The sequence below is a fragment of the Pezoporus flaviventris genome, unplaced genomic scaffold (assembly GCF_033815535.1).
Source record: "Pezoporus flaviventris isolate CSIRO_AGI_PZ_B2104156 unplaced genomic scaffold, CSIRO_AGI_Pfla_v1 ptg000035l, whole genome shotgun sequence".
Classification (NCBI taxonomy): Eukaryota; Metazoa; Chordata; class Aves; order Psittaciformes; family Psittacidae; genus Pezoporus; species Pezoporus flaviventris.
The window spans coordinates 9,056,861-9,076,129 of NW_026892583.1; the positions used below are offsets into that span (position 1 = coordinate 9,056,861).

Consider the following 19,269-nt stretch of genomic DNA (forward strand, 5'->3'; position numbering starts at 1 on the left):
AAAAAATTTTGCAAAATCTAGGGCTGGTATAAATCTCTCCATTCAGGTTGCTTTTAATACTGTACTGAAAAACTTTCTCTTAGCATACCAATGCTTCTCTGCAGCCCCTGCAACGTGAGCATTGCAGTACACTGCTACTACATAAAAGTCTGGAGATAAAACAGACTAAAAATGGGCTGCAGCAGCTCCCATTATTCCACCCGAAAGAAATGCTCTCCACTATCACCAGATTCCTGGGTTATTTATTTGGCTTTTTTCCTCCAGGCATGTATCTAAGAAGTGACCCATTTCTTTCCTGTATTCACATTCCCAGTGAAATGCAAGCCTCCTTTTTAACCACTTTGTCATTTTTCTTCTACACGTTTTCAGTTCCCCAGTGCTTTAACTTCATCTATCCTGATGAGACCTGGGACCACAATACAGCTCCTGCTCTTTCCTGAGACCAGTTTCAACTCTATGTGTCAAAGTATGTGTTTACTAAACACACTGGTTTTAACCTTAAAAGACTGAGGAAAGCATGAAAACCGAAGTGTTACTTCCAGCATCGTGGACCCAACCATACAGCATAAATTCACATAATGCTATAAATTAAAAATGAGCAAAGCACACAAAGGGATGTGAGACAGAGTGTATCATAAAACCATTTTAGTACTAATTTTCAGTTATGTGGCTTGCTTTGGCATGGTAATAAATCACAGAAAGCCACTCAGATTGCCCCAGTCTTAGCAAAATAATTGCCTGAGAATAGGTTTCCACAGTCTCAAGTCCAAAGTGTGATGAACAGTAAATTGAACTGCATTTACTCATTTGAGGAAAAAGACTGTTTCCTTCAGAGCCACCTTTGGAATTAAAATCTAAGGATTTGGAGAAGTCGGTGGCTGTGAAAATACCTCCATGCAGGCTCTGAATGATAAGTCATGCAAAGGCTCGATTACTTTTTGAAAGAAGCAGAGCCATCGGTCACTGGGGTGCTCGCTGTGCTTCCGCCACATCTGTGTTGTATGCTGCTAGCCCAGTGGAATCCCTGCCAACAAGATCCCATTAAACTAAGTCTAAAAGAGAAAAAAAAAAAAAACCAAAACCCCACCATCCACATAAAAGGAGGCTCATGTTTTTTCCGATCAAACAAAATTTTACTTAAAAACACTGGGGAGCTTTATCAAAATGCTTCCTTCATTCAAAGGACAGATGTGTATGAAGGGTCTCCCCTGATATCCAGGACTCATGCAGAACAGGGGTCCTGAGAGGCTCTCTTCAGCTTCTCCATTAAATCCATGCCCTTTTTGCTAGTAGTAGTGAAGCTGATAATAATGCCCATTTTCCTAATCAATGGCAGGATTCAGGGAGCTGCCAGGCTGCCAGCAACTCCAAAAGCAAAACCTTGTTTAGATCTGATTGTAGCTGGAGCCAAGTCACTGTACAAGAATAAAATCCCAACCACAATGTGGGATCTTTCCAAAGGACCTCAGCTTGGACACAACCTCTGATGCAGGAACAGGGTGTTTGTTGCAGGATCAGGCAGCTGAGTCTTCCAGCCCAGGTAACTGATTTCCAACAGCTGAAGAATCAAATTACGTGACTAAACACCCAGTTTAATATTCAGAGCCAAGATACTAAAGATAACAGACATACAAAGTTTGTCTCAATCCAGTGCATTCATTGCACAACATGGGTATATCATGGCAGGGGCTGCACATTCTCCCCGAGTCTGTGATCTTGTGTATGAACTTCACAAAGCTCTTTGCTGCTTGAGAAAAGGAACAAATCTCAACAGCAAGCTGTACTTGGGTTGCTTGAAGTTGCCTGAGACTGTGCTCTGCCCACCCCAGTCTGTCAGCTCACTAAGTGTACCAAAAGAGAAGAAGAAATTCAAGCCTGATTGCAAACTTCAAATAGAAGAGATTTTCTGCTTAATGACTCTCTCAGGCCTTTCTCAAAAGCATACTGACAAATGCCTGCAGAGAAGGGATATTCTACATTTTGCATGTAAAAATATCCTCGTATCAATGAAATAAGTTATATCTCCTGTTTTGTTATCAACCTTCCTAGAATCAAAACCAGATGCCTTAAACCATTCCATCTCATAGGATATATGTCTTTGGTAATTTGTTATTGAAGCAGAAGCAGCATCACCCAACAGCACATGTGCCTGCAGCATGCTCAGCTCATCATCTTGGGGCACCGAGGCACACCCAAGCCTACCTGTCACGAGGAAGCTGCATCTGCCAGCACCCGCTTCATTGATGATGTTGCAGTTGTAGATGCCATAGCTGTCACGGGAGAGGCTGCTGACAGTGTACTCGGTGGAGTCCTGCATGTCGAACTGGCCAGTGCGCAGCAGCTTGCTGCCCAGGCGCCACTCATAGGTGAGGACCCGGGTGGGATATGCCCTCAGAACCCGGCAGCTCATGGTGATGCTTCGGCCTTGGCCTTGCCGAATCTCCAGGAAGGTGGGCTCCACGGCGGGGGGGTCTGCAGGAAACAGGAAGGTGGGGAAGGAGATTTGTAAGTGAATTAACATAGGAGGCAGAGTTAACCAACCACTGCTGAAAGGCTAGAGCACCACGGCATAACCCGGCATCCATGAGAGGAGAACTCAATGATGCTAAGTACACAACCTCAATGCATACTAATCAGCTAGTAACAGAAACATACACATCCAAAGCACTGAATTCAGCTTATTGACTTTTTCTGCTGAGTACTTTAGACATGGTGCTGCTTCACCACCGTTATCACTCAATAAAAAGTGAGAAGTTCCACACCTGTGCAGCCCAGGAGGCTCAGTCCCTCCAGGTCTCACAGGGGAACCATGGACTCTGACACACGGGGCTTTCAGGAGGAGGAAGGGGGAGAAAAAGAGGCTTTACTCTGTTTAGATAAAGAGCACAACGCAACAATGACCCTGGCACAGAGCTGAGGCAGTGATTTTGTGTTTGGTTGGGCATCTAACTTTGGAGTGGTAGAAGATGAATCAATGAAACAACATACACCTCTACTTACCCCATCCCGGCAGCTGCCTTCAGGTTTCAACAAACATATAATCATATGTTAATCTTTTCTATCCACTCAGGTGGTAGTTTTCATGTATCAGGAAGCACAGAATGGACCATTTTCTCATAACTTGAATTAAACTGCATTTTAAACAATTTAGAATTGAAGCTACAAATTCTGAGTTTCGATGCAATTTTTTTGATTCCATTAATTTGTATTTTGAGTAAAATACAAAATATATATACCCAACACACAGTGTATGCAAAAAACTAACTTTACCCTCCCATTTGCCTTTTGATAACTTCATTACAGAACAGTATGGGCAACTTGGACAGAATAATGTTGGTACTCAGCTCTTGTCAACACAGCTATTTAGACCAGGTAATGTGCATGAAAAACATTCATATGTTTGCAATTGGATGTAAAACAGTGAGTGACAAGACATTTTGGCTCTTTAAAAAACACAGCTCATTTTTTAGCCCATGAGAAACAAATTCTGAAAGCCTCCTGTGCCAGTAAAATACATGAAATCTTTGCATCCGTATTAAAAGAGCTGTCTTGCAGACACAGAACATGAAAATATAAAATCCCTGACAAGCTCTGCAACAGAGCAATCTTCACAGAGTCCACACCATGCTCCTTTCAGAAGGAACTCTCTTTTACCATTATCTCCCGAAGAGCACGCTGTCCTCAGGTTCTTCACTGGTTGGTATCTCCATCACAGATATCAACAACTATCAGACTTTGGTATTTAATTCCCTGCATAACAGAAGTTGTAATCAGATTCCCTCAGCTCCTGTAAACTGGGAACTCTTTGCAGCACATCCACACATAACTGCAAATAAGAGACTAGAAATCCCAAATCCTCGAAACTGCAAACCTTCTTTCCATTGATAATATCCCCCAATTTTGTGTCTTCAGAAAATTTCATCACAGGGGCACTATTTCTTTGTGCCCAGGTATAGAATGAAAAAAATATGAAGACATGTTTGTAAGAAATTCCGCTAGCATCTCTCTCCAGCCTGATGTTTACCCTTTCAACACAACCCAGTAGTGTCTTTATCTGCCCTCACTGTACAGTTTCTTGACCTTATTCTGCTTCACTAATAGTTTCCCAAGGCAGTAGCTTTGCAGGGAACTGTTGGCTTAAACACAAGAGTTATTCTTGGGAAAGAAAATGTGCCAGATCACAGCTTTCTTCTAAGGGAGGGCTATTCAGCTAGTCAAGCCCGATTTGCCTTTCACAGATTTTTGTCTTTTCCTCTAACCACCTTGTCTTACAATTGTACATACTTTCCAAATACCTTCTATATCATGATATATAATGGACGGCAAAAAAACTACTAATCAAATTTACTAACATTTACTCTCATCCGGTCATTTCTCTGCCCTAGGCTCTACAGGTTTTCTTCCCATTTCAGCCATCATAATTCCATAACTGTACACTCTTCACCCTTATAGCCTTTACCAGCCAGCACCATAATATACATTTAAATCTAGGTAAAATTATCCCCAAACGTTAGCTGGACACAGATTAGCCAATGAAATAATACAACATAAGGATGTTCAAACAGCATCTGACTGAAAATCCTTCTGGCCCAGGATCCTCTACTTATCAATCCTGAGGGCATGGGGGAGAGGAGAGGACAAGAGTACAGAGGGCACTGGGGAACTTTGGGACAGAAAAGTTCTGAAAGCTACGTGTGTGGTGTGTTGAATACCCTTTAATCATGCTGCTTTCATTTCCTCCCATTACTTTGAAGCCCATTCAATATTTGAATGCCCATACCTTGCCTCCTATTTGTCAAAATGTCCTGTTGTTTTGTTTATGTTGCTGTTTCCATTTGAGGCACCAGATTCAGTGAACAATATTTCTCTGTCCACCTCTCCATGGCAATTCTGCTTTAATGACTTTTAGCATATATTGGTTTTCAGCCCTCTCTTTCATCTTCCCCTGGTTTATTTACTTGTAAGATACTTTAGCCTTACAAATAGCTTTTAAATAAAAGTTTTCCCTGCCTTTAAGGTCAAAATAGTCTTTAAAATACAGAATTTCCATCTATTCATGAACACACGATACCCAGTGACAGAAAAAGAAAATTAACTTTGGTTGCTTATTTCAGAGTTACACTTTTGCAAGCAATAACTTTACTGGAAAAGAAAAGGGATGACAAAAACTACAATTTATGTAGAGCTAACAGTTTCTTTTTCTTTTTTTTTTTTTTGTATGTTTTGTTTTTACAAGATAGTGACTTCACAGCTAGCAAAGGTGCTATTGTCTCAGGCATCTTCTCAGAGTAATGATGCTCAGAATGAAACTTACTCTGTAGCTGTTTGGAACTTACATGTCTTTAACTCATTTGCATTAGCTCTTCCCCAAGGCTTTAGTAATATGATTTAATTTACTTTGCTGTACTTATTCCTATCTTTCATAATTCTAGTATTAGTTTTTGAAAAATACATGGAAAAGGCACAAAGGGAGTACAGTTCATTTTCTTAAACAATTATCTTTGGGCAGCAAACAGTCTGAAGTTAAAACAGGCTTTATATTAATGTTTAATGATTTTTTTAGCCTAAGTACATTCATATCTTAAGGATTATAAAATGAAAAATGAAGGCTCCCTAGCTACCAAGAGAAAAGACAGCAAGGATGCTTGTTTGTTTTAAACCAGACAGATAACGGTGCAGATCATATCATGGTCTTTACTGTAAGATATGTTAAGGAGAAAAAACTTACCATTCAGTGAATTTATTTTAGCTGTGTGGCCTTGAGCAGAGACTTTACCTGCTAATTTGGTTTCTCCAGTTTGCATTGTAGCCTAAGCAAATTACTAGTTTCTTCCAGCTCTATCAACAGGAATAAATATGAAAAGCTGATGCCACTTATTCAGCTTCTATAGTGTTTGTAGCCACTTTTTATTTGATTCACCCAATAGGAATGTCATTCTAACAACAACCTATGTCAGCTACAGAGAAGGAGTAAATACTTTTAGAGTAGGATTTGCAACACAGAAAGCCACACCAGTAAATGGTAAACCAGGCCAGGTGAAACCATTGTATCAGGTGGGCAGGAGACCTTACAGCTGCCTTGCAGATGAGCCTGTGATGGACTAGGTGATGCTGGAAGCAGGACTCACACCCTCCCAGCCAGGAAATGATGCTAAACCACTGTGTATGTAAAACGCCAGTGAAGCTGAGTTAAGCAAGTGCTGTTTCCAATACCTGATTGAAACATACCGTAAATTATTTTATTGCCTGAGGACTCTGCAGTGGAAAGCCAGTCATTCTAGCTTAAAAGATAGCCTTTCTTCTTTCTTTTTTTCTGTTTTAAAGTTATTGAGGGCATGTCTGCCTGTGAGGGAAAGTTACTTGCTAGTATTTGTATATTGCTGGTAATGAAGGCTTAGTCTAGGCAGTCAATTTTATTGTTTTAATTTTGTGTTTATGCCTGTGCCTCTGATACATCATGCCCAGGATCTGAAGAATCCTCTCAGGAAAACTGTGTTGCATTTCTTCAGCTTCCAGCTGAGGCAGCACTTCATCTCCCAGGCCATATCAGTGAGTATTTTATAGATTACAAAGTAGATGTTATATATTGTGTTGTTGGCAATGGGATTTGTGTGCTTTTGTAACAAAAAATAATTCACTAATATGTATGTGTAAGTATACCAGAACTAGATGCATGGAATTCTGCTGTGTGATATACGCTTGTATAGATCAAAGGAGTCAATATAAAATATAGAATGACTATTCAAATATTGTAATGGGTTTTACCTTCTTCCAATACCATCTGTTCTGAACCTAAAAATAAAGGAAGTCTGAGCACTTTTGTTTGATTTACAGCTCTGCAGAACTCCTTGGTGAAGCTGCTCAGAGAAGCCACAATCCTGGATTGCTTGTACAGGAAAGTCAGTAGACTTGCCAGTAAAGCTCTGGTTTTCCTCTTAAAAAAAAAATAAATATAATAATGTACATTAACAAAAGCTCTTAAAAAGAAGAAAACCCAACCTCAGGCTCCCATGGATTAGGGTGCACTGGTGTAGATGGAGGGGGACAAGGGATGAGGAACTCTTCCTGTATATTAGTAAAGGACTTGAAGACCGGAGACACAGGAAAAGAAGTGCTGCTGAGTTAACAGTATCTGAGATGTCGTTAGGGTCGATGTGGACTCCTGAAGACTCACAAAGACACAAGCTGCTCACCTTCATGGGCAGTATGGCAGACTGTAATGCTGGGGGCATCACCAGTGGTTAAAATCAGAATCTGGCTAAAAGCAGCTGCAGAAGAATACTGCAATATTGAGTAAATTAGGAATGAGACCTATGCAAGTAATGAATTCATCAGTTGCAAAGGAAACCCCAGTTCCCAAGGAAGTCCAATCTAATGCAGCCTAATCAAGTGGTGCCTTTCAGGAAGGAGATCTTGGAGCTTCTGTGGATATTTCTCTGAAAATACCTCTGTGCTCATTAATGGTGCAAACAGCTGGTGATCTCCAGAGCTAACTGAAAGGAAGAAACCCAGTGAAACTACCATTCAGCAAGTTTAAGGGAAATATCATGAACTATTCCTTTAGGCAAAATACTGCAGCCATTTGGACAAATTGCCATTTTTTATTCTGGAGGCAAAAGTCAGAACAGTGTCAGACCTGGCTGGGCACAATATGCTCATGAGTGGTTGTTAAAACCAGTGGTGGGAATACAGCCTCCAGCAGATCACTGGATGCTGAAACAAGCTGTGGAAAGATCACTCTATTCATCTGCACTGCAGGACTAATTACGATGCTGGCAAAGCCTTATACAATTTCCACCCCTCCATAGTTGTTATTCCCATCTCTCTTCATCCTCCAGCTGTTCTTTCCAGGCACCTCCAACTATTCTGAAGATTATTTTCATATGCAATTGAAAACTAAAATGAAATAGCACTTTAAGCTTTCCAGCTCCTGACTTGGTTTCATTTAATGCAGTAGAAAACAAAACAATACCAAAATATAAATTCAGCTTCCTGGCTACCATGGAGAAGCAGCCAGGCTAATGGCAAGGGCTGGACAGCATACCTACTCCAACAGTGCTCCTTTCCAAGGGATTTGTATAAATACTCATCTGGGACCATTAAACTGCTCTCAACCTAGGTCTGGCTAAAACTACCCACTAAAAACCCTCTGATGGGCAAAGGATGGGTCGGGCAGCATAGCTGGGGAAAGAGAGCAGCTCTGCCTGCAGCTTCCACTCTGCCAGCCCTCCTCCACTGTGCTTCTCTGATGATGAATCCACCAAAGCCCCCTGAACTCCAGACCTTTTGCTTGTGGAGGCAGAGGAAGGAGGAGCACCTTGACCATCCCTTCTGCTCTGTTAGGAGTTGCTGGAGATCTGCCTTTGTTTAGGGCACTGAGAAGACTGCACAAGTCAGTCCTCTCTTTGCGACATATAAAAACACTCTCAGAGATGAGAATGGTGGAAGACCAATGCAAGTCTAGACAAGTAAATTACCTAGTCTTCACAACTCTTAAGTGATTTACAGCTGCTGTTACCCCTTTATATAGGCAGAACATCATCTCTATTAAAATGCCTCCTATTGGAGAGAAGTAGCTTTGAGAAGTAGGTGGATAATGGAGAATCTCAGCACCAGTCTGTCTGTATCTTTATGCAGCTAAACACTGTATTTTTCTAGATAAATAAAAATCAAATATGCAGACATTTGCAAAAATAATAATAAGCCCCACAGACTATAAATAACATTACGGTTTAAAGGTAACTCAGCACAGAATAGAATCATAGAGTTGTTTGGGTTAGGAAAGACCTTTAAGACCATAGAGTCCAACCATTAACCCAGAGCTACCAAGCCCACCTCTAAACCAGGTCCCTAAGCATCACACCTACATGTTTTCTAAATAACTCCAGGGATGGTGACTACACCAGTTCCCTGGGCAGTCTGCTCCAATGCTCGACAAGCCGTTTGGGGAAGAAATTTTTTCTCCTACCCAATCTAAATCATCCCTGATACAATTGGAGGCTATTTCCTCTTGTCCTGTGGCTTAATATGAGATTTGGTGGTAAAACTGAGATTATGGGTCATGATATCCCCTTGGTTCCCACAGAGACCTGCAAAAATCAAGAGCATATATACCTAAATAAATGAAAAAAAAAAAAATGCATAGGGTCTGTGAAGATCAGATATCCTAATAATACTGAAGAGTTAAGGAGAAAAAGAACCATGAAAATATTTTTTGAGGCAATGGAAATGTTCTTATAGTGCTGGCCTTAAAGATCTTGTACTAGACAAAAAATTCAAAAGAATTTGACCAGACTGTACAAGTACACTTCAGAATTAACACATTTCTGCAATCTATGGTGTAGTCAAATTTGTAGTTTTACTTTGCTACTGGGTTGGATGTGGAGGTGACTGAGTGAAACTTAAAGCCAGGACACAGAGAACACCAGACTAGATGGCCAGAGTGCTTTAGGAAACTCAAATACATAATGATTGTGATCCCCACGAAAATGACAACAGTAATTTTGCAGCCAAAGCTCTGATACAGATATTACAACCTTGGGTAATGGATTTATTCCAGTGAAAGGAAAGCATTATGTCCAGAAATAGAAAAAAGCATCTGCATATCTACCCATAAATTAAAATAGAATTGTGAAACCAACCTCCAATTATGCATTCACAAAACAGTGCTGTGCACAGAAAATGATCCATGGCATGGAAAGAAAATCTCTGTTTGCATGGAGATTTCCTTTCCAGATGTGACACAACGAAGTTTTCTGAACTTTTTTTGGACCAAGGGACAACCACCAAGCCATGGTGTTTCTCCTTGGCATGGTCAAACAGGAGCAATTTCAGAGAAGGGAGTGGACATCATGCTGGGTACCTCTGGGGCTCCCCTATCCATGGAACTGTTACTGCCATGCAGAACAGTGGCAAATGAACTGTCTTTCTGAAGCACACCTTTGATAATTAAAATAGGATAGGCAGCACCTAGACCAACAGGTGGAGGAGGGAGCATCCACCATATTTACAGTGCTTAGCATTCAGTGTTTACAATATACCACTGGAATTGCCTTAATAGGCAATTTTAAAAAATCCACACCTACTACAAATTACTATGTTCCCATCAGCCCTTAAAAAAACATTCCTTATGTAGGAAACATATCAGTACTCAGGGTCGGTGCCTGGCCAGCACTAACAGCCAAGATGCTCCGGGCTTCATAGCAGATACAGCTATGAATGCCAGCTGAGCATGCATCTCAAGCTCCTCTTCAATTTCTGCTTCCTTTCCCAGAAAACCTTATGAAGCAGTTTTCAGGGATTCTTTTCTTCTTGTGAGACTTCTGACTACTGCTGCATGTAGTAGAACTATTTCAGGCATATTTTCACTACAATAAAATCCGAGCAATATAAAAACAAAAGGTATAGTCTAAATAAATAAATCACTCACATTTAAACTTTTAAAACTCTAAAGAAACCTAGAAACCTGAATAAACAACTTAGATAACTGAATAAATAACTTAAATCCTGCAAACTTGGCAGTGTGTATGTTGAGCTGTTTATCAACTGTGCCAGCACTTGTGGTCTGCTGTGCAGGCATCCCCCATCCATCTGTATTTCTCTCGCTTGGTTGCATTCCCATTGCAAAGTCTTTGAGGCAGGACCCATTCTACAGAGGAACACGGCTGTCATCAACACAGCATGACATCTCCACGACACTTATTACAACTACCTGATAACATCCTAATAAATGAACTATGACAGCACTAACAAATACAAAAGTATTTTCCTCTGAGCCTAGCAATACTCTGTGTTGCCAAATTCAGTGTACAAGCAGTAATTCCTTTGGAAAAAAGAGAACAAGAGAGGTGTATCGCCTCAGCATGCACAGATCTCTGCAAGCCAGGATAAGGATGTTGAGGATTATATTGCAGCCACTCAACATATTTATTTTAGGTTATAGGAGTAAATTTATCAGTTCTACCCATGTACGAAGGGTCAGACAAATAAAAATCTAGTTGTAGTCTCTAGATTATTTTTTTTTATTAAAACAAAGTATTTTTTTCTTCTAATGAAGCTGATCTGCAGAGGATACTTAACTGTGGCTCGCAGAGGATACTTTACAAATAAATTAAGCCTTTGAGCAAATGCCCTTCCAGCAGTTCTGGAGTCAGACAGGACTGTTTAATTCTCACCCTAAAGTGTAGGGAGCACATTCACACATTTCCTCACTGTGAGTGAGGTCAGCGATGGGCAGTGCACTGCCCAAGATGCAGTTTTGGTGATGCAGCAATGTCCTGGGTTCAGCTTAAACCATGACAAGCAATTATCTCCTAGGTTCTATACCATGCCTGTTATGGAGAATCACACGGGGTAAATAATATACGAAAATGGGGAAGCTGCTGAATCTAACTCCTTCCAGAGAAAAATGATGGTGTGCCCCCTCTCCATTGTCAAATGAATGCTAAATAGCAGTTTTCATCAGTAGTAGTCAACAAGAACTCTCTTAAAAACATCTCAATAGAAATGGAATTTCTGTAAATAATTTTCTTTTTCATCAAACTGCTATTTTCTTCTTAGAAGCCATGATCAGTTGAAGCTCATCAGTTTCTAATTAGTTTTCAGATGATTACTATAAAACCAGTAGTGGTTTTCTTTGTCACTGAGTACTGGAACACTTGTGCGGAAAAAAACTTGTAAAAAAAAACTTTCGCAGGATTCCTAACAGTATGAATTATGCAAAGCACATGCGGATGGCATTTGGAGAGAGGTGGAAATGTGAAAAAAGGAGGCCTGAGCTTACCACAGTGAAGGGTCATGAGGCACAAATTGCCAGCAGGTGCATTTTTAGGTGCTTTTCAGATATTTAATGTCTTATTTATAATACATATTTCATATGTATAGTTTAATGTACTAAAACTGAAATAACAGCAGCCTGGTGGGAAAGCTGCAGTGACATAATGTTTTCATGTGAAACCTGTCTGACATCCTAGAGGATGTAACAGGGTAAAAACAGCGAGAAAATGGACATCTCTTAAATTTATCACGCTTGTTCTGGAGCATCTCTGAGGAATTATCTCACAGGGGACATCTGGCAGAGCTGAGTTTCAGAAAAGAGCTAGATGTGACCCTCCTCCAAAGCACCAGGAAATGCTCCCAAAAAAGCTGCAAGCCAAAACCATGAATTACTATTCAGGTCATTATTATAGAGACATGCCAGTGGATGATTTTGTTTAGCTCCATTTAGTGCAGGGAGAAGATCTCTCCTGCTGGAGGGAGAAAACACCCACATGTAGAAGCCAGAAGACTCGACATAACCTGTTTTTTTTTTCCAGGCACAGGACTGAGATTGACTCTCACACTTCATCCAGACAGGGGACAGCATGCACCAGACTGAGCTTTGAATGGAGCCTGAAGTTTTCCAGCTAATCTAAATTTCAGACCGTATAAGGACTAAAATTTAATTTAGATGGATTTTGAGTTAGGTAGATTTCAGTGTAATTTTTTTTTTTTCCCCATTGGTTGCAACAGCAGATGCTAGTGAATTGTGAATTTACAGTTGCAGAAGAATGGTCATCACTCTCAAGAAACTGATAACTTTGATTCTACAGTTCAAGTTGCATGTGCTGGCTGCAGGCATTTTCTGGGTTTTCCTGGCTGATGCCTCTGTCCTGGTTTGGCTTCCTGACAGGACATTAAATTTTCAGAGAATACTGAACAAGCAGCAAGCATCACACAGCAGCTCTGAGTTATAAGATTCAATATTTGTGCTAAAACGTGAAACTTTTGCAAGTGAAAAATATTCAAATGAGTGAACAAACAAGAAATAACTTCCTAGTAAAGCTGCAACATTAATTTTCCCACATATTAATATCCCACAAATCATTATTTGCTTTATTTGACTAGCTGTAGCAAGAATGTAATTGTTGAATAATGATGAGCTTCTTAAAAAAGCTATGAAATGGGCATAATCCTCCATCTTTCAATACCATCTACACTACTGATGATCTTTTACGGACTATGCTGCTATTCCTTATATTTTGTGAAATTAAAATTGTAATATCTGAAAATATAAATCCTGAACAATACTGTGGTGACACTTTTTATCTTACAAGACATCATGAACGTTGTCTTAACCCTTATCAGTTATCCCTCCCTCTGCACAGGCAAGTCATGGCACCCAAATTTGTCTCTCCCCTCCCCAGGACCGAGGAACATCTCTGGAGAAGCACAGACCCACTGGTGACACCCCTGCAACCTGCATGCTTTGCAGAGAGCTAGCTGGGAAGAACTCTGCACTTATTTTAAAGCATCTTTCAAACAAAGGTATATTGCATGCAAATGTCATATGCCAACTTTGCAGTTATGTCTGAGCTGTGTTTAGCTCTCTCAGCCATGCACTTGGTTTCAAAGTGGTTTACAGACCCATAAAAGAGACTGCAATCCCACAACAACGCTGTGATGCAAACCAAAAGCTCTTATTCCACACAGCTGTCACCCTGAGTGTGGCTGCAAGCCTTGGGAGTTGCCTCAGCTCGAAGGTGCTCCCCACCAGCAGCTGACGGTCATAAATCAGAGCATTTGTTTTGGAAGTGGATAAACATGTGTCAAAAAAACCTGCACTGAAGATCTGTCAAATCCCAAGCTTGTTTTAAATTCAGATATGGGGAGATGTCCACATCTCTGCCTCATGCTCCATGGAGCACACTTCCCGCAGTTACCAAAGGGCTGACCTACATGGAGATCAACTCAAAACAACATCTAAGAGGAGTCCTACCAGAATCAACTTGCTATTACATCTCAGTGTGGTCTTATCATGTCCCATCCCACCAGACCAGCCCTACCCAAACCACTACTGATCAAACCATGCCCTTCCCTGATGATAAAAATACATTGTTTCCTCTATTCAAATCTCTTCACAGGCCTCCTGGATATTTAATCAGTGAATACAAGCTCCTCGGTTGGGGAGAGCCTCAAGATTCAATGTGACTTTAAAGAAACTGGTAACATAACTACCTGATTAGATATGGGAACTGTTATTATTATTTTAATACCAAACTTGCAGTCTCTCTCCATTTCCTATGGTCTATTTACTTATATTCCCTGCTCTACAAGATGTGCCCTTCAGTTATTAAGAACTCTGTCCTCAGATCCCAAATAAAACTCCAAACCCCACTGCCTTCCAAAGACCAAACAGGTCTCTGGTTCTCCTTCTTGGGCCAATTCATCATAATATTGCAGAGGTATATTTTCAGAAATCCTTGCATGAAAAGACATACCAAGTGTTGCAAATGTGTGACCTATTTTTTTTTTTTTAATTTTGAAGATAGTTATCTTTTTTCCAGATTTATTTTTTTAGGTAGGTTGAAATAAAAACTGAAAAACAGACCAACGAACCAAACTCACATAAACCTAAAACAACGAATGGAAATAGCAGGTACTGTTTATTTAAACTATTGGTTTAACTCCTACTAATTCCTATATGCTTTTCTAAGAGAGACAAATAAACAAACATTCAGGTAATCTAGATAAGAATGTTAATATTAGAACAAAGAGACCCCTAATTCACACATATTGTCTCTTTAGAAGTCATCTGGAAAATAAGTACAAGATTTAACTGTTTTGCTGTTAAATATTATACTGCTTCAATCCAAAATCCCTAGTGTTTGGTGGCCTTCTATGATGGGGCTACAGAACTGATCGATGAGGCAGAGCAGTTGACGTCATCTACCTGGACTTGTGCAGTGTTTGACACTGTCCCACACAACATCCTTGTCTCTAAACTGAAGAGACATCAATTTGATGGATGGACCACTCGGTGGATAAAGAACTGGCTGGATGGCTGCACACAAAGTGTTGTGGTCAATGACTCAATGTCCAGCTGGAGACCAGTAACGAGTGGTGTCCCTCAGGGATCGGTGTTGGGACTGGTCTTGTTCAACATCTGTGTCAGTGACATGGACAGTGGGATTGAGTGCGCCCTCAGCAAGTTTGCCTATGACACCAAGCTGTGTGGTTCGGTTGATAAGCTGGAGGGAAGGAATGCCATCCAGAGGGACCTTGACACACTTGTGAGGTGGGCTGATGCCAACCTTATGAAGTTTAACTATGCCAAGTGCAAGGTCCTACACCTGGGTCAGAGCAATTCCAGGCACAGCTACAGGTTGGGCAAAGAAGAGATTCAGAGCAGCCCTGCGGAGAAGGACTTGGGGGTGTTTGTCAATAAGAAACTGAACATGAGCTGGCAGTGTGCACTCATAGCCCAGAAAGCCAACCGTATCCTGGGCTGCATCAAAAGGAGCGTGACAAGCAGGTCAAAGGAAGTGATCCTGCCCCTCCACTCTTGTGAGACCTCACTTGGAGTACTGTGTGCAGTTCTGGCTTCCTCAACATAAAAAGGACATGGAACTGTTGGAACAAGTCCAGAGGACTACCACATGAAAGGTTAAAGAAAACTTTAACATAGTTTAGCACTCACATACTCTAAAAACACCTAGTATTCACTTAGTATTTGCTATCTGCTTGTCCTGGGTTTAGCAGTAGAAGTCAATTTTTCTCCTTCTTAGTAGCTGGTGCAGCGCAGCCTGGGAACAGAGCTGATAACACTGATGTTTACTCTGACCAAGGACTTTGTGAGCCTCATGCTCTGCCAGGGAGGAGGGGAAGCCGGGAGGAAGCAGAGACAGGACACCTGACCCAAACTGACCAAAGAGGTATTCCATACCACAGCACGTCATGCCCAGGAGGTAACTGAGAGTTACCCGGAAGGGCTAGGACTGTGGGGTTGGACTAGGTATAGATTGGTGCTTGGTCAGGCTGGGGGTGTTATCGGTCAGCGGGTGGTGAGGTGTTGTATTCTGTTCCCTTGTTGTTTCCTTTATCATTGTTATTATTGGTGGTAGCAGTAGTGATTTGTGTTATACCTTAGTTACTAAACTGTTCTTATCTCAACCCGTGGGAGTGGCATTCTTTTAATTTTCCTCCCCATCCCTCTGGGAGCTGGGCGGGGGGGGCGGAAGAAAAGAAAGAATTGGGGGGGGGAGTAGAAACTGTGTGGCTGACTGGGTTTAAATGATGACACTGCTGTATCAAGCAACCTTCTTCAAAGTGTAATTGTAAATATTGAAGAACAAGACCTTCCTCTCCTGGGTGCATTTGAAGCAGGGCGCTCAGCTCTCCTCCTTTAGTGATCCAGCCAGATATAGAATCATAGAATAGTTAGGCTTGGAAAGGACCTTAAGATCATCTAGTTCCAATCCCCCTGCCATGGGGAAGGACACCTCACACTAAACCATGTCACCCAAGCCTTCGTCCAACATGGCCTTGAACACCAGCAGGGATAGAGCATCCACAACCTCCCTGGGCAACCCATTCTGGTGCCTCACCACCCTTACAGTAAAGAATTTCTTTCTTATATCCAATCTAAACTTCCCCTATTTAAGTTTGAATCCATTACCCCTTGTCCTGTCACTACAGTCCCTAACGAAGAGTCCATCCCCAGCATCCCTATAGGCCCCCTTCAGATACTGGAAGGCTGCTATGAGGTCTCCACGCAGCCTTCTCTTCTCCAGGCTGAACAGCCCCAACTTTCTCAGCCTGTCTTCATACAGGAGGTGCTCCAGTCCCCTGATAACCCTTGTGGCCCTCCTCTGGACTTGTTCCAACAGTTCCATGTCCTTTTTATGTTGAGGACACCAGAATTGCACACAATACTCCAAGTGAGGTCTCACAAGAGTGGAGTAGAGGGGCAGGATCACCTCCTATGACCTGCTGGTCATGCTTCTTTTGATGTGTCCCAGGATACGGTTGGCCTTTTGGGCTGCAAGCGCACACTGCCAGCTCATGTTCAGTTTCTTATTGACAAACACCCCCAAGTCCTTCTCCGCAGGGCTGCTCTGAATCTCTTCTCTGCCCAACCTGTAGCTGTGTCTGGGATTGCTGTACCCTCATTCTTTCCTGAAGTGATTCACACCAGTTCCCTTGAAATATTTAGCAGCAAAATGAAAATTTTTAGGCTACTCACACCCACAAGAAGCAGTTCTTCATTTGCAGGATCAGCCCATATAATACTGAACGCACGAGGACCAGAGGGAAGGATGCCCTGCCCAAACCACCCCTGTGCAATGCAAGCACTAAAAAATGGCACAAATTATGGAAGTATCAGAGATATGCACAGTGCAAAGAAGCAGTTTGCCAGTGGGGAAATGTTTTGCTATGCTAGTGCTGTACAGCCAGTAAATCTTTGGTGCTGCCCATACCTGCATCCTGAGTACAGCACCGACAAAAATCCATTTACGTCAAAGGCAGGCTTTGGAACCACCCTCACCAATACTCAACACTGAATCAATTCTCATTTTTACTGAATTATTTTGCTGGTAACCATCTGCACTTCAATAAAAGGAAGCTCTGTCAATATATATGATTACTTTCATTTTGGTCAGAGGAGCACAGTGTATTTTGGTTATGAAAGGGTTTTTTAGCTAAAGTTCTTCAGCAATATTAGATGCTTCAGCAGAAATCTCAGACTATGAAACAGTAAGGAAGAAGTTGCCCTCTTCTAAACAAAACATTGAAGAAAGGCCTGATCATTACATCTTTCATGAAAGAATGAAGATAGTCTAGTTCTAGTAACAAAAATGATCCATCAGATCCCATAGTCTTTGGAAACACTTTTCTTTCACAGCATTACTATGATAACAATAGCATTTCATAGCATGGTCAGTGGGCAATGCTCAGAGCTCCCCAGTGTTGCTGCAGCACAAATGACATGTGGCCTGGGCTACTCTGCCAGTGCTTCCAGCATGGGCTCCCTTTTTCCCTTCTGCACATATCCCTGAGTAAGTGCGTTTATTCACAGTGTCACCAGCCCGCTGCTTGCTGAGAGTCCTTGACCTTGTTGACTGTATCCTCTGAAGGCTTGTAATCAAGGAGGTCACACAGAGAAGAGCAGCAGCCGAATCATGCTCTTAACCAACAACACAAGACAGTTCAGCATGCCTACAGTGGGGAAGCAACCAGGGAAGCGGCTCTGAAACAGCAAAAGGACTGGATTTGTGTTCAACATAGCACTAAGGGTGCAATGCAATGACACAATCCCATGCAAGGGAAAGCATAGCACTGGGTTACTTCTACTTTTCCTCTGTGACTAAATACCTCTTACAGCTCAGAGCAGAGAAGTAACATCAGATCTATTACATTTATACCTTTGACCACCTGAGCAGACAGATGATTGTGGCTCTCTTTCTCTCTTGAGTTCCCCATTACCACAATGGGCCAAAAAAGAAACAGCAAGGGAACAGGCTATGGAGTAGGAAAAATAATTCCTGCATTTTGGCTAAGTTCCAAAACTATAAAGTTGCCTCTGAGAGGTACCTGAGTTATTCTGCACTCAGACACTAGAAGGATGTTTGTTGCTCACTGAAGTTAGGATGACGGCCAAAGCCTACAAATTTTAGTGCAACTCACTAGCCACAGAATGATTTGATGGTGCATAGTGGAATAGTGTTTAAAACCAGATTTGCCAAGAGAACTTTTATGCAGATGGTAATGAAGTTTTCTCCAGCTTTAACAATCCATGAATATAAAGCCTTTCCATTGGCACTACCATCACATTTCAGAACTATTATTCTCAGAGGAGCTACATTTAAGGCTCAGCTAAAGCCAGTAGCACTACAGTTCTTTACACCAGCCCAGGAAAAGCTCCATGAATCTCATGGTGCTTTGCATTTTCTAAAAATACTATGTGGCATTACTACAAGATCCTAACATATTTCAACAAGTGCCTTTTGTGCTTGGCTTTTGGATACAAGTAAATGAAAAGATTTGAAAGGCCAAATAAGACAAGTAAATAGCATCAATCGTAGATTTGTGTGACTTTAAACAAAAGTTAAGTTCTGCCATTGTCCTTCAAGCACAGGCACACTGAAGTTCAGGACTAAAGTGGCAAATCAGTCACAATAGCATGTACTTTATAATGAAACCTTACAGAGCAATTTGCTAGCAATTTATGTCATGTAGCAGCCAGAATCAACCACTTATGTTTAATTTCCAACAAATTAGAATTGTCCAGGGTAGTAATTCTACCTGTAAAGTGATTTCTTTTAATGTAGTACATGTATGAAGGCACAAATACAGAGTCATTGGAACCCGATTCCTACAGAAAGCCCTGTGGCAGCAACAGCATTTTATTTGTGCTTTGGCTAATAGATCTTCTTCAGTGAATGAAGATATGCAAATTTTTATCATTGTGAAGATACATTACACGAATTAAAATGCAATGCCTGCATGAAA

The 19,269-nt window shown here is 41.3% G+C and overlaps 1 protein-coding gene across 1 annotated transcript in view; it reads right to left on the bottom strand.

Moving 5' to 3' along the window:
* MDGA2 (MAM domain containing glycosylphosphatidylinositol anchor 2) overlaps positions 1 to 19,269 on the bottom strand; it is a 378,145-nt gene that overhangs the window by 77,624 nt on the left and 281,252 nt on the right. Inside the window, exon 9 of the mRNA XM_061462444.1 lies at positions 2,203 to 2,472. Within this exon, the coding sequence (XP_061318428.1) occupies positions 2,203 to 2,472 (270 nt within the window). The remainder of the gene's footprint in view (positions 1 to 2,202; positions 2,473 to 19,269) is intronic.